Source organism: Fringilla coelebs (genome assembly GCF_963513975.1).
Source record: "Fringilla coelebs genome assembly, chromosome: 1".
Lineage (NCBI taxonomy): Eukaryota > Metazoa > Chordata > Aves > Passeriformes > Fringillidae > Fringilla > Fringilla coelebs.
The window spans coordinates 146,576,797-146,597,015 of NC_140028.1; the positions used below are offsets into that span (position 1 = coordinate 146,576,797).

At 46.4% G+C, this 20,219-nt stretch overlaps 1 protein-coding gene across 8 annotated transcripts in view; it reads left to right on the plus strand.

The window, feature by feature from the left end:
• Positions 1 to 1,749: 1,749 nt before the first annotated feature.
• KMT2C (lysine methyltransferase 2C) overlaps positions 1,750 to 20,219 on the plus strand; it is a 190,834-nt gene continuing 172,364 nt past the window's right edge. For 6 of the 8 annotated variants that reach the window (XM_084218311.1, XM_084218314.1, XM_084218312.1 and 3 more), the window contains exon 1: positions 1,789 to 2,113. In XM_084218311.1, the coding sequence (XP_084074437.1) occupies positions 1,938 to 2,113 (176 nt within the window). In that variant the 5' untranslated portion in view covers positions 1,789 to 1,937. Of the gene's footprint in view, positions 2,114 to 18,856; positions 19,559 to 20,219 lie in introns of those variants that run through there. The other 2 variants (XM_084218310.1, XM_084218316.1) reach the window with 2 other exon arrangements.

Here is a 20,219-nt window from a genome sequence, read left to right on the forward strand (position 1 = left end):
CCGCGCCGCTCTTCTGTCCGTGCGCGCCCTTTCGTGATTCAGCATCCGCGCCCCGAACCCGCTCCCTCCGCTCCGGCCCCGGGAGGGAAGGAAGGAAGGAGGGAGGGAGGGAAAGGAGGGAGAGGCGGCCGGGCTGGGGCCCCGCGGGGGGCGGCTGAGGGGTGCCCTTGGGGCGGTGCCCGGCGCGGGGGCCCCGGGCCGGCGGCCGCGCTCCGCTGGAGCCGCTCCTGCCGCGGGCACGGAGCGCGTCAGGGCAGCGCCCGGGAGAAAAGTCCGGGGGCGCGGCCGCTTCCTCGCCCCGTGGCCGGACTTTTCTCCGGCTGGGAGGCCGTGGCGCTCCCCCGCCTCCCCTCGGAGCCCGAGTCCCCGCTGGCCTCCGGGACACGTTAAATCCCGTGTAATGAGGCTTAACCCCGCCCCGCAGCCGGGCGGGCAGGCAGCCAGCCAGCCGGGCCCCTGCCTGGGGAGCCCCCCCCCGCCCCGAGCGCCCGCAGCTGTTCCAGCCGGAGCTGCTGGAAAGCGGCCACGCTCCCCAGACTTTGTCTCCCTCGCACACAGCGCTGAACTCTGCTCCCTCCCTCCTTCCCATCCCCCGGGGCGCCCGCGGCTCCCCCCGCCTCCACCGCCCCGAGCCGCAGACGCGCGGCGGGGGGAAGGGGGAGCGCTCCCGCAGCCGGGCTCCGGGCGCCTCCCCGGGGGCTCTGCGGGGCTCGGGGGGAGCCAGCGCCGCCGGGGCGGGCACCGAGCGCTGCCCCCGGAGCCGCGTCCTGCGGAGCGCAGCCCGTGTGCGGGCAGCGGCCGCCGCGGAGCGGCCGCTCGCATCCAAGAGGGGCTTTTCCTTTTCCACGGGGAAATAAGTCAAAAGAAATAACAAGGCGGGGGAGAGGGTGGGGGAGCGCTGGGGCAGCGGCCGGGGCGCGGTGCGGGGTGGGGTGCGCGGAGCTCCCCGTGGCGCCGCGTCCCGTCCGGGCCCCGCTCCGCGGTTTCCCCGCAGCCCGGCGCGGCCCCAGCCCAGCCCGTGAGGTCGGCGAGGCGGCGGATGGGTGTCTGCGCCGGGGGACGGGCGGTGGGCGGGCGGGGCAGGCGCAGTGTGGGGCCGCGGCAGGGGAGGAGGAGGAGGGCGGTCGGTCGCTGTGTCTATGTGTCGCACTGGCGGGGGGGGGAAGGGAGTCGGGGAGGCGGGGGTTACACACCAGGGCAGCGCCGGGATCCCTTCTCCACCCAGCGGGGAGGGGGCAGGGCGCCGCCTCCTCCTCCCCCTTCCTCCTCCCCCTTTTTCACCCTTCCTCCTCCTTCTTTCCCCAAAGTTAAACTTCCTGCTCCCGGCCCGGCTGGGAAGGGGACGCGGAGCCCGGCCGGACTCAGCCCCTCGACACACACAACAGCTGGAGCTGTCAAAACTTCCTCCGCTCGGCCTCGGCCCCCGCCGCCTCCGCCGCCGCCCGCTCCTCCTCCGCCCCCGGGGGCTCTGCGCGGGGGGAGGGCGCAGGGCCAGGGTACAATGAAGCGGCGGCCGCCGCAGCCGGGCAGCGCAGCAGCCGGAGCCGCCGCCAGCGCCCGGGGCCTCTGAGCGGGGGCGCCCAGCGGCGGGACCAGCCGCGTCTCTGTCGCTCGCTCTCTTCACCTCCCCCAGCCCCGAGAGACCCCGCCGAGCCCGGGGAGGGTGTTATTGTGTGTGAGACCCTTCCTTCCGTCCTCTGCGCTTTCTCTTCGCGCCCCCCCCCCCCCACCCCCTCCTGCTCTCCCCATGCTGCTCCCCCTGCTACCTGTGCTGGTCGGCGGCGGCTGAGGCCAGCGATGCGAGGCGGAGGTGGAGGAGGCGGAGGTGAGGAGGAGAGGAGCCGCGGGAGCAGGAGGAGCATCGGGATCCCCATCACCATCCTCATCTTCATCCTCATCATCATCATCCATGTGTCTCTCTCGTCCTGCTGACTAGGATGTCAACGGAGGACAAGAGTCTGGTGGTGGCGGTGGTGGAGCCGCCTCAGCAGCAGCAGCAGCCCCCCGAGCCTGGAGCTCCCCCCCCAGCAGCAGCAGCAGCAGCCACAGACAAAAGACCTAGGGGCCGGCCTCGCAAAGATGGCGCTTCCCCTTTCCAGAGAGCCAGAAAGAAGTAAGTTCAGCGTTTGTGTGTGCGAGGCAGAGAGGGGCCGGGGCAGGCGGCCAGGCGCAGGCAGAGCTGTCAGTGGAGACTCGCTACTCGTCGCCCCCTCCCTCTGCCTAATGCCATTTTGAGAAGGGCCCTTCTTTCTTCTCCTCCTCTCCCCTTTGCACTTTCCCCTCCTCCTCCTCCTCCTTTTTCACCTTTGTCTTCCTCCGCCTGCTCTCCCTTTTCCACTTTTCTTTCACCATCCCTATTCCTTTCTTCCCCTCCTTCTTCGGAGTTTCTCTTTAGCTCTTCCCCCTCCACCCTCTTCCTCCTTTTTCCCTCGCCTTTGCACCTTCCCCCTTCTTTTTGGGTCCGTTCCCTTCCAGGACGCTCGGCTGCCTTCAGCCTCGCCTGGGTACTCCCTGTGCGCTGACGGTAGTTCCTCGTCGCTTTCCCTTGTAATGCCCCCCCTTCCCCTCCTCTTTTTGGGAAGGAAAACACGGTTCTCGGCGGGTGGCGGGGAGGACACCCCCGCACCCCCGCGCACACGCAGAGTTGAGGCAGGAGTTTCTCCGCGGCGCGGGGGGAGCTGTCAGCGGCCGCGGCACGGAGGGACGCGCCGGCGGGACGGTGCCGAAGCACAACAAACACACGGAGGGAGGGGGCGGAGGATGGCGGGGGGAGCCCGTTCCCAGCCGCTGGCAGCTCTCCCTTGGCCGCGGCCTCTCCCCGCCGGGGGCGCGGGCGCTCGTCCGCCTCAGCGCCCCCCCCGCCCCGCCGGGCGCTCCCCAGGGGCCGCCCCGCTCCCGCAGCCTCGGGCGGGGATCCCGCCGGGCCGGGCCGGGCAGCGCTGCCCGCGGAGGGAGCGGGGGTGGCCGCGCTGCCGGTGCCGGTGCCCGGGGTGCGGGGCCGGGCTGCGCTCGGGGAGAGGCCCCGGGAAGCTTCCCGGGAAGCGCCGCTGCCGCGCTGGCTCCGCTCCCCGCGGGTTATTTTTGAGTAGGATGGAGCTTGCCATGGCATAGCTGATGGCAGCGGTAATAGGGCAAAGCTGGGCGGCACGTTTGGCCAGGAAGGTCGGAGGTGACCAAAGCAGCTCCTGCGCTGTGCGGTCTGTCCGAGCCTCGGGGTTCAGAGGTTGTTCCCTTTGTTTTGGGGGACGCGCTCGCGTTGACGCTGCCGTGTTTGTCCTGGAGAGGTCCTGGCGCTTCCCTAAACGCCCACCCCAAACATCGCTGCCGATTTCCGTGCCGGAATCATTTCGGTTGGAAAAGACTTCTAAGGTCAAGCCCGACCATAAGGTCACAGTGGAAGTCCACAACATGACAAGGGATTCTGCTGGGCTGGACCTAACCACATGCGAAGACCATGCATCTTTTATATGCGTTTGTTTTTACAAATACACAAGTATCCCAGGATAGAGCTATCATTAGTTTGGGATACTCGATTTTTTTTTTTGTTATTGTCATTGATGAAAGTTTGCCTGCCAAGATTTTCATGTCCCCTCTGGTTTTGGGGAAGGTGTGTTGTTTACAGCTCCCTGTTTTCATTATCTTATGTGTTTTCCTGATAGAGTTTTTAATATAGCTGTCGTTGAAAGTAGTTGGCAAACGTACATGTGGTGAAGTTCTTGTGTTCATCTCCTTTATGCTTAGTTTTACATACTTTGGTTTTATTTTTACTTACAGAATCCAAACCTTACATAGAAAACCTTTGCATGTTTTATTTTGAAGGAAATTTTTCTGAAGAAAAATGCAAATGCATCTGAAATGTACCAGTCTGCACAAAAAACCTAAATAGTGTTATGTGTGAAAATTGACATATCTTGTTAGGCCAGTTCGAGGTTGTGTATGCACTCCTCAAAAAAAGTGTGTGTTAAAGAGGTAATTCCTTGCCTTCAGTTAGGTTTTTGGTGTCATAGGAATGTTGTTGGCTAGGTTTAGGAAGAAATAAAATATTCCTGTAAAATATGCTGACATGATTATAAGTGTTTGTGTGAAAGTGGGAAATTAAATTAGCTGAGACAAAAATTAAAATGAATCAATACTCTTTTTGTTCACACTCTGATTGTTCCTGCCTGGCGTGGTGCTCCCTGTCCTGCTGCATCTTTCTGCAAATCCTGTACTTTTGGTAAAGGCATTATGACATAGGTCATAAATGCTTTTGAAGCTAGGGTTTTACTAAAAAATGTTATTTTCTAACCTGCACAGCATAGATGTAGACTGGTGGTTTACAGTTGCATCCATATTGGGAAGAAAATGGTTTTATTTTGTAAGTTTTCCTATTTACAAAATGCAGATTACGATTAGCCTAGCAAATACAGAAATGAGACAACTAAAACTGTTTTTTATTTTTTCCTTCAGAATGCTTGGTCCTATCTTCCTTTTCACTTCTGTGTTTTCCAGTTGGATTAATGTGCCTCATGTAAACCAGATAAAAGAGCATATGTCAGACCATTTTCTGTACTGTAATCACATGTCTAAATCACTATTAGCCAGTCAAATTGTTCAACTGCTTTATCCCATTATAGGAAATGTTCCACTGAATGTTCAGTCTAAGTGGAGTCTAAGTAATGATAAAACAAAGAGCCCTGCATTAAACTGGCAAAGCCAGAATAGAATAATTCCTCAGCTATGGATGCCTCCATTAAACAGCAGTGCCATATTGGAGAGTGCTTTAGGTTGGTACTTTACCTTCTTTGAAGGCCATGTTTTTAAGCAAATTTGATGAGTTTAAGCAGACAGATGGAAAACTGCTTTGAATCTGCTCCTGTGAGATGCCAGGGATTCTCAGCTCTTCCCAGGAGCAGGCTTATGTTAAGAGAGCAGAGAGTCCTTCAGTAGGACAGTGCTTGCCCACATCTCATTCTGCATTTTGCCTGGTTATCAGTAAAAATTCCAGTGGTCTGTGGACACAGATAAGTACAGGGAACAGTGGAGGCTTCGTGTAGGTGAAGAACTGGGAATCAGTGTCATCAGTACCTGGAGAGAGGTACAGATGGTGGAATGTGGTGCTAGAACAGCCTTTTAGCATTGTTTGAAGGATGTAGCTTCATGTGGCACTGTCAGGAGAGTTACTCTTAGGTGAACAGTTCATTTTTATTATTTATATTGTAATTGTGCCTAGAGGCCAGGGCACCATTACACTACACGCAGTACAAATGCATAAGCAAAGGTTGTTCCTGCACAAACAATTTCTTAATTTAAATGTAAGATAAGACAGCATGTAAATGTAAGAAATGTATTGGGAAAGCACAAGGGAGCTGTGAGAATGCTGTGAGCAAAAGAACATGCAGAAGTTCAAGTACCCTGGCTATCTCAGCATCGGGGAGTGATTCACAGGCTTGGAGGATATATTTAAAGCAGGGTAGCATTGTCACCCTGAGGATTTTCACAGAAAGCTGCTTTCCTGCCTGAACTGCCAGGCCAACACTCCTGTTTTCTTCCTTACATTTTGAAAAGGGGATATCTGTACAGAGCAGCAATTCAAATTTAAGAGGTGGAGCGAGAAGAGGCCATGCAGAGCCTTGAAATTTAGAGCAAGGAGGTTGTTCATGCCATGGTGCATCAGGAAGAATACAGAGAACTGTAACCAAAGCAGTGGATGAAGAAAATATTTTTGTAGTATTGCCTTTCTGCTTTAAAAGGTAGAAAGACTGAATTGATGACTGTTGAAAAATGATAATAAAATTGCATTACTAAAGCTGGGACATGATGGAGTAGAAAGAAGCTTTCAGATGGTTAAAAGAGCTCTTGCTAGGACTCTTGAGGAAAAATGGAAATTAGGTGTATGGCCTGAAATCTTGGGAACTTAACTCTTGCTTGGATTATACCTCAAGTTCCAGGGCTGGGAACTGTAGGATAGGAATGTGGTTGGAAAGAGGTTGTAGAGGAAGAGTTTCATTTTAACTGTGTATGAACAACTGGTTGTTCATCAAAATGTATTAGAATAGTATTGTACAGGTGCAGTAAACATTTTTGTAATAAATTTAAAGTAGCAGAGCTTTCTTAATCTCTGCAGGTTATAAGCACCACAAAGAGATGCAGCTTCTTAGCAAAATTTAGTAGCAGAAGTCTCATTGATTGTGACCCTTTATAGATCAGTGTCTAAGCTCACTTCAAACTTTATTTTCAGCATTCATGAGATCTTGATGTGTGTTACCAGTTATTTTTGCAAATATCTTTAGTTTAAAGCAGAATATAATAACGCTTTCAAAATTGTGGAGAACATTTTGTGCATCTTTTTTAATTACCCATGTTTTCATTTCCATAGTAGTTTTTCATCACTTTGGCCAATGTAAGCTGCAGAAGGTTTTCAAAGGCCATTGATTTTACATATGCAGGTGGGTTAAGGTCTGAGGACCCTTAAGCATAAGTGTTTTTGCCAGGAAATGATTATTTGAGATTTTTAATCATCACTTTAGTTGCATTTGTATTAGGGTAGGCCAATATTTAAAGATACCTACTCTCATTTCAAAAGAAGCTTAAAGTGTTGGATGCAGCTTTATAGCTCAGCTGTGTTTCTTTAGTTCATCACACACCTTCTGTGTGATACTTGTGTCTTTACTTGCCTGCCCTTTTCTCAATTCAAAATTTAACATTTGCAAATGTAAAATGTATGTTGTGTTGTAGAATAAAAATGTTCCTAAACAAGATCACAGTCAGGGGAGGTCATCCCTACCTGGCAAGACAGAGGTTTTTTGATGGACGAGCTTTGTACAACTATTGCACAGCAAAGGGTTAATGTATTAAAGCAAACACTGGCCTCTACAAGCCACGTGTATCAAACTGTTTGGCCAAAAGCCAGAAGGCACATAGTGGAACACAGAGTGAGGAGGAGATGAGGTGTGAGGATTGAAGTTGGCTCTTTGCAGAACAGGGCTGAGCTTTGTGCCATTTTCTTCAGCAGCCCATGTTCTGTGACTTCCTCCACCATATTTGAATTACCAAGCAATTCCCCAACTGCTTCATGTATTTTTTGCACAGGAGCCTGGCTCACAGTGCTCAGTGCTCAGGAGATGAATATCTGTATTAGTCTTCAGATTTTTCAGTTCTTGATAATTGCTTGTGTGATGGATAGGGTTTATAGAATTGTTTTGCCACAAATTTATTAAAATACAGATTTATGTAGGGTCTTTACTTGTGTCTTAAGTTAAGCTGAATGCTGGAAATAGATGCACAGTTTCCCCAGTTTGAAACAGACTTGCTGTGAAGGACTCTGAGCCTTTTTTTTAACATTTCAGTTGTTAGTTTCTCTGTGTTTGTATTTAATGATCCACTGAACTTCTGTAGCACTTGTCATGAGAGGACTTCCAAGAGCTGTCAGACAGATCAAGTGTGATGCCTGTCTGAAATCTCAGCATATTGGTCACAAGGAATGTCTTGCCCAGTCTCTTGGTTGCTACTCTGAGCCATCTACACACCAGACATCTCTTCATCCTGTGTGCAGTGACACTGGAGACTTTTCCCAGCTTAAAACAATAAAACCAGTTCCATTTTCTTGGCTTTGCTTGTGGTTTTTTTTTTCATGTAAGCATGTTAACTCCTACTAACTTCTTGTCATTGTTCTTTCATAAGATAAGTAATTGGAAATGGACATTTCTATTCTTTGTCATCATTTCAGCTCAGAGATGGTTTTCCAAGGCAGTTGGCTTGCTGAGAATAGGTGAACTCTGCCTTTCTCAGGCTGGAGTTTTTAACTCCTTGCACCACAGCACTACTGGAGGAGTAGCATGGTTATCTATTACCATGGAAAACAGAATTTCCTTATCCACCACTAATAATCACTCCCTTATTCAATGTTGTTATACACTAATGCTGTGAAATTAACTTTTCAAGAAATGCTGTCATAGACACTCTAAAATTTTATTAATTGCTAAATAATTAGGTGAGTGACAATTCCAGGTAATATTGAAAGTTCATACAATCTGCATGGTTCATATAGTTTGGATAAATACAGAGGAAGAAGATTTTACTACTTTTTTGCTTGTAACTTGTACTTTTCATAACTTGTACTGAATTCTGCATTTTTTGTTCTGTTTTGGTTTTTTTTTCCCCACCACTGGTAGGATGGCACTAGACAGTGCTGTTCATGCCATTCTTGTGTTAGTCAAAATAACTTTGGGCACTTGTTTCAAGAACTACCCTGAGTAAGTTCTTCTAACAGCACTGGTGCTTTTGAAAGCAAGTAAGATAAAGCAGCAAAACCCTTAAAACCTAGAATATTTATTACTTAAAGAAACACAGGCTCTGAGTGTGTAGAGTGCATCAGGTGGTTATTTTCCCCAAACACCATAAATCTTAAGCTGGTTCTGGCAGCGAGAAGGAGCAGCAGCTCTGCCCTCCCTCTGCTACCAGCTGTTTGTTCTCTCCCCTGTGCTGACCCAGGCACTTGTGGTGAGCCGGGCTGGGAAACTGAGCTGGGCTAGGACTAACCTGGCAAAGAAACGTGTTTGTGATAGCACGAGGGAGGAGGAGGAGGCCAGAGCAAGGGCCAGGCTGCTGGAGGGAGGCAGAGCTGCGGCTCTTGGCAGCACTGCCAGCCTGCAGCGCTCTCTGCGAAGGGGCAGCCTTGGCTCTCTGAAATCTGGGGGGTTTTGGTTTCCAGGCTGACTCCTTTGAGCTTTCCAATGCAGGAGTAAATATTCAGGAGATGGAGGTTTTTACAGGCTGGTTCATTGGTTGTTCAAAAAGAAGTGGTGATGTTGAGAGGGTTCTTCACAGCATATAGATAGAGGAGTTGCTCTCAACTTCCTTGCCTCAGACATTGGCATTGATTAAATGAGGAATTTCAGTTCTCACTTTGATCCTAGGAATCATTCTTAAATTGAGTATTTAAAGCACCCTCAAATAACAGTGTAAGTAAAATATTTTATGTTAAAAATAACTTCTGGTATCCTGCAAGCTCCTTCCTACAAGTATATCAATATATAGGCATTTTAATGAAATCAAATGAGATCTTGCTTCTTTCAGAATATTTTTGCCTTTCGCATTTCTTTGGGAAGTATTTTTACTAAATCACACGTGCACCCAATCCTATTGCCAGCCATTCCCATATAAATTTATAATTACTAATTTTCAGTGCTGTATTTATCAACATTCTAATTGCTTTCCTTGAAGAAACTGCTGGAAGCACTATCAAACTAGGATGATTCCACCCAGACTTTTGGCATTGGGTAGGAGGAGGGAAAAAGAGGACTTTTTCACTTCTCCTGCATTATTACTGAAAATAAAGTCTTGCCAAAACTAGTTTTAATGAGGCTCTCAGGAAAAAAAATCAATTTTAGAAAATACTACCAGTTTTTTACTTTGTGTATTATATATTTATATTCCTTGGAGCATGTGCAGTTGAGTCACTTGTATGGCACAGTAAGATAAAAGGGATTTTTGGTAGTGAAGATGTGGTCCAAATGTGCAGTCTCGGCCACTAAACATTTACTGACATCTGAGGTGGCTCTTAGTGATGTGAGTCTGGAAGCTGTAACTAATCCAGAATGACTTCTGGAACATCCCAGTGTTCATGGAACCTGGATGTTCCAGTAATGGTGTCTTACCCTGCTGTCTGTCTGGCAATGAAGACTGTCTGCAGTGTTCTTAGGGCTCAGGAGAGCAGGACAGGATGGCTCCATATTGTTACTAATAAAGAGAGGAGTAATTCTGTCTTCAGGTTTGGGAGATTTATTAGTAAGCCATTTCATAAACCCAGAATGTGAATTATTCAGGGTTCCTTTTCCTGAAGTGAGAAATTCAAAAGCACAATGAAATTATTTTAAATAAAAGGAATATTTTAGTTTTCCTGTATCAGCAGAGATAAATGGAACTGTATGGCCAAAAAAGACTTGAGGGGGATCTTGCTTATCCTTCTGTGTGTTGTGTATCTGTTCCATTTCTGACAAATGGTTCTCTAACTTGTTTTTGAAGTATTTAGTGAATGCAGTTCCCTTGTATCTCTAGGCAATTGGTTTCAGTAACTAATTTTGTGTAGTATAAAATAAATATTCTTTACTGCTGATTAAGCCAGTTTTGTCTTGTATTACTCACAGCTAAGACTCCACAGCTGAAATGAAGAACAATTTTTATACAAAACTTTTTCAGGTGATCGTCTCCTTTGTTCTGCACTGAACCAGCTTAACCTCTGTAGCAACATAATATTGATTTAACTGATTTATCCTTCAAAAGATTGCTAATCTTTATTAAGTTTCTCTTGGTTGATATGAGCCACTTCTCAATTTATCAGAATGATTTTTGTTAAGATCTTCTCATCAAAAATATTTGTAGCCCCTGCCTCTGCCATGTCGTGTTTGTAACTCTCCTGTGTTTGTCAATGTCCTCATGCAGATCCTGGAGGAAGGACTTCCTTGCAATGTTCATCCACATGGATTGAAAAGAATTTGCAAATAAAAAACCCTCTGGGTGCCATAGCTCATGGTTGCCAGCCTCTCTCTTAGGGCATTTTTACCAGGACTGTATTAGGGAAGATGTTTGCTCATAGCTTAGAGATTACTTCTGTTTCTTAAGCATTGTGTGAAATTCTTCCAGTCCTGCTGACTTGAATTTCTCTGATTATTTAGTCTAGCAACAAAATCAGTTTCTAGTATTAGCTGCAATAAATCTGTTTTATGAAGGCTAAAATACAGAAAATGGCATTTGAATCTGTTTTGTTATCCGTTTGTTCTTTCTAAACACTGTTTGTACAGACTTTTGTGTTTTACTTCTTACTTCTAAAATATTTCTGAAACTTTGTTTGCCTTTTATACTGCACAGTGGTAATACTGCATGCTGTGCTTTTATCTCTTCTGATTTTTATCCCTGACAGTTTATGCTGTTCCTTTATATTCATTAAAATGCCCTTGTTTCCATTCCTAATATGATTCTTTTTAGTTCCAGACCCTTATTACAGGCTGCTTTTATGTAGCCTGTATTGTTCATATACATTTCCTATCTCTCCCCTGCTTTTGGAATACTTTGCCATTGTGCACATTCTAGTACAATAACTGCCAGTCCTCCTTTAAATTGTAGTCTCAAGAGATTCTAGCAACAAGTTCAAAGAGTTTGTTGAAATTTGCTTTTCTTCTTCCAGTTAATTGAAGATAAAAACTTGCTCTCCCTCTCTGCTGCTCTCGCTTTCCCCCTTCCTTGGCACAGCGAGTGCTTCTCGTTACCACTTCCAGCCAAATCACTGTACACATTGAGATGTTTAAAATGGAGCCTGCCCTAATAGAGTGAAGTGTGAAGTAACTGCTCTTCTGGCACCCTCAACTTTGTGAAACAGTTGTCCTCAGCGTTTTCACAAACATGTTGGGCTGTTTGTTCTGATATTTTGGTTTTCTAATAGACGTATGGATGATGAAGGCCTTCTCTTACCCTCTGAGATACGTGCTCTGAAAACTTCTGCTAGCTGATTCCAAAGCCTCAGCAGCTTCCTCAGATTTTTCTCTCCCAGCCTTCCCAGTTCCTTTTCCCCTACTTCCCATTCTCTGTTGCTTATGTGTTTGTTTCACCTCCAGCTTTTTTCCTTGTAATAAAAGAAAGTGACTGTTTTTTTCTTACCGTGGCCCACTGAACTGCATGAGACTAGAACTCAGAAATGGGCCAGATGCTTTTCATTGTGAAGAAAAGCTTGGAAAAGGGAATTTTGAAATAAAAAGAACTGATCATTTCGGTTTCCTTAATTTTTTCCATTTCTATAAGGGCATAATTTGTGGCTTTGCTGGTGTTTTGTATGGATGAGGGGCATGGCTGTAGCCAGCACTAGTGTTCTGGCACATGAAGCACTCAGCTTCTTGTCCATGGTTGTGAAAAACCCAGCAGAGAATGCTTGGAATTGCTGGACACTGTTGTCCCCAGTGTTGTCTCTGTTGTCACACGGTTCCAGTGGTTGCTCACCCAGTTCTGACCACTCTGCCAAACAGTTCTCAAGGCTGGCCCGAGGTTTCCTGTGGTCCCCACGCTGTTCCCAGCATAGTTTGTGTGGGGCTGCTTTGTGTGGGAGTTTGGGAATGAGATAGTGTGGATGGAAGCTGTCCTGTGCTTGTCAGCCTCAAGGCCACCACCACCAGCTGTGCTTTATGTTCTGGTATAACCATAACTGGATTTGTTTTGTTGGTGGTGTTCTATCAAGGAGGAATTCAATCAAACTGATAGAATTCTCATCAGTATCACTCTCAGCCTCCTGGGCAAACAGTGTGCCACAGTTAATGTTCTCTAACCCATAGGGATGTGAGTTTAGGAGGAGCAGCTCACTGCAGAATTGCTCTAGAGGGAGCAGAGGAGATGGGATGTACAAGCCATGAGGCTCTGGGAAATGCTGGATTTCAGTGCTACTTCAGGCTTCTCACAAACAATGTTTCCTGGTTCATATTTTGAGTAATTAACCTTGCATCAGGCATCCTGGTAGAGATCTATACAAAGGAAAGTGCAAAACACATTGGGCAGGAGTTCTAATTTCTGCCTGTGTCTTCCAGAAACCCTTTAGGTGGGAACTGGGCCCAGAAATGGGAGGGTAACTCAAGAAATAAATTATCAGTAAGCAAAATTGTTTAAAGAAATAATCTCTGAGCTCTTTCATGTAGCACTAAGGGCTGGCTCATGTCTGGCTATGCTGTTGTCTCTTTCTTTAATGGAATGGCAGAGGATTCTTTGTCTTGTGGTATGCTGTGAATGGCTTGGAAATACATTAATTTAAAATATATTAGTTGGTAAAGAATAAATATAAAAGCTTTGTAAACTCACATTTCATGTGCTCTTTATGTGGTCTTCTCAGACAAGGATACATTGGTAGAGCAGAACAGAGAAAGTACTGTTGGTTGTAAACCTACTTTATGGACAAGCAGAAAATCTTGATCTCAAGGCTTGTTAACCAGATGCTGTTAGTGGGGCTTTTAAATTACTGATAATGTAAATAAATATTTGTTTAAGACTATTTTCAGCTTACTTTTTTTTTCATGTATCTCTTTTCATTTTACTTGCTTTGGACTGTTGATAGAAAAGAAATAACCAGTTTTTACATTGGCCATTTAAAGGCTTTTTTAGACCAATGAGAGCTTCTTGTCTGTACTTAGTTAACATGCTCACACTTAGAAAAAGTGAAGTCATAATTGTCTTGGACATGTTTAAACTTGAGTTGAAGCTTGGGCTCTCAGCTATTCCATATCTTCTCAGATACAATGTGTTCCTCCTGTGGCTAGAATTTGGAAGAGTATTGTGATAGGCATTTAGCTGGCTTTTATCTAAAGACTGTGAATGTTGTTTGGTCCCCTAGTGTGTAGCCTGAACTGAACCTGGGGAATTTATATCTGCATGGATGTGACCACGTCATGTGGTGTGGGAGCATATTCCATAACAGCTATTAGTAATGGGCCTTGGGGACAGGGCAGGGGCTGAATTCTAGCTCCTGCAGTCATGCCACCTAGGTTTCTTTTTTAGGAGCATTGTGATGGTCTAGTTTCTATCTGAATTGCTTTCTTTCAAAACTTGAGTAATTATTTTACTTTTCTAAAGGAGCTTACTAATGAAAGGAGGAAGTGTTTTTAAATTCTGCTGAGGTCCTTATGCTTAGTCAGAAGAGTGAAGTGGTTATCTCTGAGATGCAATTCAGATAGACTGGGGTCTGGGCAGGGGCAGTCTAATAGGAAATACTCAACAAAGGTGTTTAGGTGTGATTTAGGTTGTCTGAGTATCACTTTTATGCCCTGATCTCTGTTGTCTGTACTTGGCCTAAGTAATTTCAAATAGGGTCCCCCCATTGGATTTCAGCACTGTGTGTAATTGCACAGCTATGCAAACAACAAATTGAACTTCAAAATATTTTTAAACCGTTTTGGGAACTGACTCTGACCTGCTTTGAGGAGGAGCTTGGACTGGCTGACCTTTGAGGTCTTTTTCAATCTGAGTGACTGTGTGATCCTATTCCATAAGCATCCCTTCTGATGGTGATGCCCATTATTTCTGTGGTACCCATTGCTTTTACACAGTGAATGATGTGTAATAACTTTTGTCTCCTAGATGGTGTTTTCCTGTATTGTTTATGGAAAGAAAATAGTTTACTCAATCTCTTTGTTTCATTGCCTGTGTTTCTTATTTCCTTAGTCACTTGATACTTGCTTTATCTATTAATCTGTGTGCTTCCACATATAGTAAATAAATTATTACTTCCTTACACATGGGATTGTTTTTTTCAGAAATGGTGTCACCTGGCATTCCAGATTTTCTTTTAAAAAAGTACATTTAAAAGTTTATCTGCTAGAAAAGGGTAGGGCTATTTTGATTATGTTAAAGCAAATATGTCAGAATTTATATTCTCATTGGATTTCCATCATGCACTGTTGAAAACAGTTTTGTCCTGCCTGTGGTAGCAGCTAACAATGCATGTCACTAGCAATGAGTCATTTTCTGATGGCCTGGGAGTGTTCAGGTATATCTGTTTTCTGCCCCTTCTCATTTTGCATCTTCTTTTGCACTTGTAGTTTTTAATCTGTATTGCTTTTTACTCCTCTTATCAGCTCATCTCTTTTTTATTTTTTTTTGTGATAAAAAAATTCATTCATTAGGAACTCTAGTGACAGGACAAGGGGGAATGGCTTCAAACTGTCAGAGGGCAGGTTTAGATTAGATGTTAGGAACAAGTTCTTTGCTGTGAGGGTGGTGAGGCACTGGAACAGTTTGACCAGACAAGCTGTGGATGCCCCATCCCTGGAAGTGTTCCTGGCCAGGCTGGATGGGGCTTGGGGCAACCTGGTCTAGTGGAAGGTGTCCCTGCCCATGGCAGGAGGGAAATTCGAAATTATATTTGCCAAACCTTGCCAGTCAAAACCATGAGAAAAGACAGAATGTGGTGCTTTCTTTATAGAAAGCTATTTTAATTATCTGACTTATCATTGCTGTTCAATTTCTGTTTCTAAAAGCAAGCTTGCTAGATATGGCATCTTAGAAGTAATGGCTTTAAATCGAATTTTTCACAGTATGTTAATGTGGGTATGCAGTTAAAACACATGCTTTTTGGCTGTGTGACATGCTGCCAACCTGTCTTTGGGTCTAGGTATGATCTGGTTCATGCTCTCAAGAAGAGAGAGCAGGGGAGAGGAAATAGACTGTTTGGAACCGGTTTGGAACATTTATTTATTTTATTTTTTTACTTTTAGAAATTGAGTCTTTCTCTAGAGAATGTTGTAGTACAGGTTAGAAACGAAGAACTTCCAAACCTCTTCAAATGCAGTAAAAAAGGAGTCAGCCTTCTTCTGTTTAATCCTTTGGCATGGAAATTGGAATTTACAGAGAAATTATTCACAGAAGAGGGTGGTTTGAGTTGCTACATAGCATGAAAGCATAAAGGGATGCTAGAAGGTAAAATGCCTTTACATTTCAGTAGAATTGCCAGGCTAAGGAGAAATATTTGCATTTCCTTTTCTGCTGTTGTCGTTTTGTAGCTCAGTACTTAGCGCTTAATCTCAAGTTGTTACAACTGTAATATTTTTAGAAACCCATTGAATATTTTGGAAATAGCAGGTCAGGTCGGCAGGAGTTGAGGAGAATGTTTAAGAAAGACAAACTCATGTTTGAGCTTCTTAATATATCTCTCTTTACATTTTAAAATCAATGAAGTAACAGGTCAGATGTATGACCCAGTTAGAGTAACCAAGTAATACTTCTGTTGAGAAGTCCATGTCTTTTACTTCTATATGTGTTCCATTTGAAATTTTCATAGGAGTATATTGGAATTGGTGATTTGTTTTATTTCTGAATTTCTCTTGGTTGCTGTGAAGAAACATTCTCTCAAAGTTAGGAATGTAAACAGGGCCTATCATAAACAGATAGGGCTGCTTTGCTCAATGTGTCTTGATTAACTCAAGAGTGGCATCCTTGAGTTAATCAATTTGAGCTTGGAAGAAAACAGTCCACCATATGTATAGACATAAGTTTTTATCTTAATCATTAAATCTATCACTTCTGTTGCTTATTTAAAAAAAAAAAGAAGTCTGAGGAGAGACGACTGGTCCCATTTTTTCCATGTACATTTTCTTGGCAGAAGCATTGGCATAAACACTTCCTGCCTTGCCATTATGGTGACACACGTTTGTGGAGATGTGTGAATCAGGGCAGGGAGCTGCTGCAGACACAATTGCTTTGCCTTTTCTCAGTGTCCAGCCCTGCTGCTTCTTGCTGGGTTGCCCTGTAGCAGGTTTGGTCCATGTGTCTGGTTCACAATCCAACATTCAGCTGAAGGGAAACAGTTCCGAGGCTGGGAGGAGGAGGTGTGGGGTGGGATCGCTTCCACTGGAACTGCTGCTGAATGTATAATCCTACTGAGTGCAATTTATGGGCAGTTTGTGTGGAGAAGTAGTGATCAGTCAACATGACTGGTGTTGGACCACATCTGACTGTGCTGTAGTAAAATTACACTTTTTCCTTCCTAAGATTTTTATGGCAATTAATGTGCTCTTAGAGTAAAAGAACTAAATCTCATGCTTTGATGTGAGAGAAAATACATCCCTAAAGAAGGGGAAAAACAAGGCCAGATAATATGGCTTCATACCTGTTAGCTTGGATCTTGGGTCACGTGAACAGCAGGGAAAAATACTGAGAGTAATTTATTATTATTATTATTTTAACCAGCTGTTACTAAATTACAACTTGTTTGTGCTAGCCTACTTAAACTTGTCAGGTGACCCATTACCTTCTAGGTTAGAACCTAAAGTTTTTAATGGTGTAACATGTGAAAATACCTGCAGGTTTAAGGTATAGCAGCAGCACAGACAACCATGTGAATTGATGGAGGGTCAGTCATGTTGCAGGGCTATCACCTGAAGTGGTGCCACACCAGGGTTGTAGTGGAAGCTCATGAAAATGGGCAGTTATGAAATAGTGACCCATGGGAAACTTGGTACTCCAGCCTTGCTTAACCTGCTGACCCTAAACACTCCTTTTATTTAATACAGTTTGGAGAACACACAGCTTCTGTCTGCTGTTTGATTCTTTGGTTGAAAAGGAGCTTACTTTAGTTGATCTGAGAATTACAGGTTAAAAAAGTGTTTAAACTTAGCAGAGATGCCCAACAGGGGCTTGTCCTGGCTGAGCCTGAAGGACTAGGAGTGTGAAAGGGAATAGGCAAAGTGATTAATGGCTCAGTAGGGGCTTTGCAATTCCCCTCTTGTTGGTTGGACCAAGACAATCAACTCTTACTACAAAATGAACCCATGACATCCCCCATCTCAGCTAAGGCTTAGAATAACATATTTAACCTTCTCATTGCAGCAGACTGAGTGTGCTAATATGTGTGGTTACAGAGATGTGCTGATAAGCCAGAACTTGATAGCACCTTGTAGCCAAATATATTTATGTGTCCGTACCTGTACTAACATGGCACAATGGCTCTTATACAATAGTCACTTGTTTCAGAGTAAACACCTGGAGATTTTTTCATGTGAGTGCTTTCATTTTAAAATTTTATCTTCATCTTTGTAGAATGGGTTTGATAAAAACTTTCCTGTAGGCTGGGCACCTAGAACATGTTCCAGTTGAAAATGCAAGGAGAGGCAGCGTTGGTCCACTCCCTCTACCTGGGTAGGTCCCATTCTGTGAATCAGTGTGGGGTTTGTTTTGTTCAGTCTTAGAGGAGAAATTATATCTTTGAGTTCCTAGGTGCATTTATTGAGAATTTCTTTAATCAGTACTCATAAGGCAGTACTGAACTTTCTTGCTGGTCCACAACAGATGGTGCCCAAGATTAACTATGTCCAGCTGCAGCTCGGTGTGACAGAAGAGAATTTGATAAGAAAAAAATATTAAGATGACTGAGAAAATAGAGGTGATGCATGGTCTTACTTCATTGGGCAAACAAGTCAGATTATTGTTGTCAGCATGTCAACCTGTGTCTTGCAGATGTCTGATACTTAAACAAATTTTAAGAAAACTTGAGATTGACAGAAGCATTACACAACAGCTGCTTCGGGGTTTTTGCGTGAAGGGAAGTTGAACAAAGGTAGTTGCATTACTGCTCAAATTGGCAGGACCCATTGGTTTGCAAGTATCTATCAATGCAAGTGAAGTGACACTTGCGTAATGTTTTCTTGATTTGTTTTTCTCTCTGTAGGAGAATAAAATTGGCAGGGAGCATTTGGAGGATTAGGAAAGAGCCATTTGTAGATGGACATTTGTCAAGCTTTGCTTTCTGAGCTTGTCCATTCCAGATTGTTTTGGAGAAGTGTAGAGCAGCCTGGAAAACGTGGGGGGGGGGCATGAGAGGGGGAGAGAAAAAAAAACCTAAAACATAAAACACTGACTAAAACCACAAAACTAAACACCAAGAAGTTTCACCTCAACACGAGGAAGAACTTCTTTACGTTGCGAGTGGCAAAGGACTGGAAGAGGCTGCCCAGGGAAGTCATGGAGTCATTCCAGACCCACCTGGGCACCTTCCTGTGTCACCTGCTCCAGGTGAATCTGCCTTGGCCGGGGCTTGAAGTAGTTGATCTCCAACCAAAAGGGTCCTGTGACTCAGTGGAAAAAGGAGAAAAACGACCAAAAAAAAAAAAAAAAAGGCGATCCCCGGAGTCCCACGTTAATCTTTCACGCGTGAAACCCTGGTTTTCCCAGAGCAGCTCCGGCAGCCGAGGAGGGGCCGCCAGGAAAGCGGCTGGCGTCTATGGAAACGTAACTTTTGGTTGCGCTGCTTTGTTAAATGGAAAAGTGCGGGCGTGGGGGGAAGGGAGCGGGAGCGCTGCCGCCCGCCGCGCTCGGAGGGTGCTCCCGGGCAGGGCCGGCGGGGAGCGGCCGGGCGCTCCCGCGCTCGCTTCCCGGTTCGCCCCCGGGCTCGCCCGCCGGGAGGTGCGGGCCCCGCGGGGGTGCGGGGCGGGGGCCGGCCCGGGGGAGCCTCCGGCGGGGGCGCTGCGCCTCCGGCCGCCGCCGCTCCGCCTCCCGAGCGCGGGCGGCCCCGCTCCTGCCGCAGCGCTCCGGTCCGCACATTGGCGGCGCCCGGCTGCGTCGGATCTACTTTCTCTCCCTCGGCTCCCTTTTTTTTTTTTTTTTTTTTTTTTCTCCTCTCCCTCCCTTCTCTTTTTTTTTTTTTTTTTTTTTTTCCTCCCTTTCCCCTCCCCTTCCCCCCGCTCCCCTCCCCCTCCGCCCTCCTCCGCCGGCGGCCCCAGCCTGGTTCGGGGAGGATCCCGGAGCCGAAGTTCCGCGGCGATCGGGGCTGTGGCGCATCGCTCCCCGGCGGCGCCGCCATGGGGGGGGCCCTGTAGAGCCGCCCGAGGCCCCGGGGCAGCGGCCGGGGGAGCGCCGAGCGAGCGGCACGAACATGGCAGACCGCGGGCAGTGCTGAGCATCGCCGTCTCCGCTCCGCGCTGGGCTCGGGCCCTGGCATGTAAATAACTTCTCTTCCCTCCGGATCGCACCGGTGCCAGCCCCTCCATTTTCCAGAGGGGATTTGCGAGCGGTTCCGCGGCGCTGGGCGATGTCGCGCAGAGCCAGTTCGCCGGGGGTGAGTACGGCTGGCGCTGAACTTCTTTGTATCGAGGGCAGGCGGTGACAGCGGGAAGGGGCTCCCCGGGGAGCGGGGACCCGCCGGGACCGGGCGGCAAAGTTGGCGTGGGGACTGGGCGCCGCTGACACTCGGCACGGCGAATTCGACGCCGTTCGGTCAGAAAAAAACCCGGACCCGCGTCCAGACGTGGGTGTAGAGGTTCAAGTTACACGCTCGCTGGATAATCCGCGGCCGTTTACAAAATAAAAATAAGGAAAAGGAGGGTGGTGGGTGGGAGAAAGAACCACAAAAGCCCCGCTCGCTCTGACCCGGGCGCAGCCGGGCATCCGGTCAGCGCTGCCCCGGGTGCATCTACACACGTGTGCCCGCAGATATTCTTTAAAAAATACGACTTTATATGGATACCTATAGCACAACTGTTTATTTTTCCTTTTATATTTTTATGTCACTTCCTGATGTAAATATTGGAGAGATGGAAAATGGAGATAGGGTTAATTTTTCTTTAATATTTTGAAGTATTCTGTGCACGCTATTTCTGAAGAATGTGCCATTTTAATTTTGCGTGCTTTCAAAGCATACCTTTATAGTGTTAATTTTAGGTGATCCACCGCTTTAAACTGTAGTTCTAAACTAAGAGAGGAAAATACAAGCACTTTAA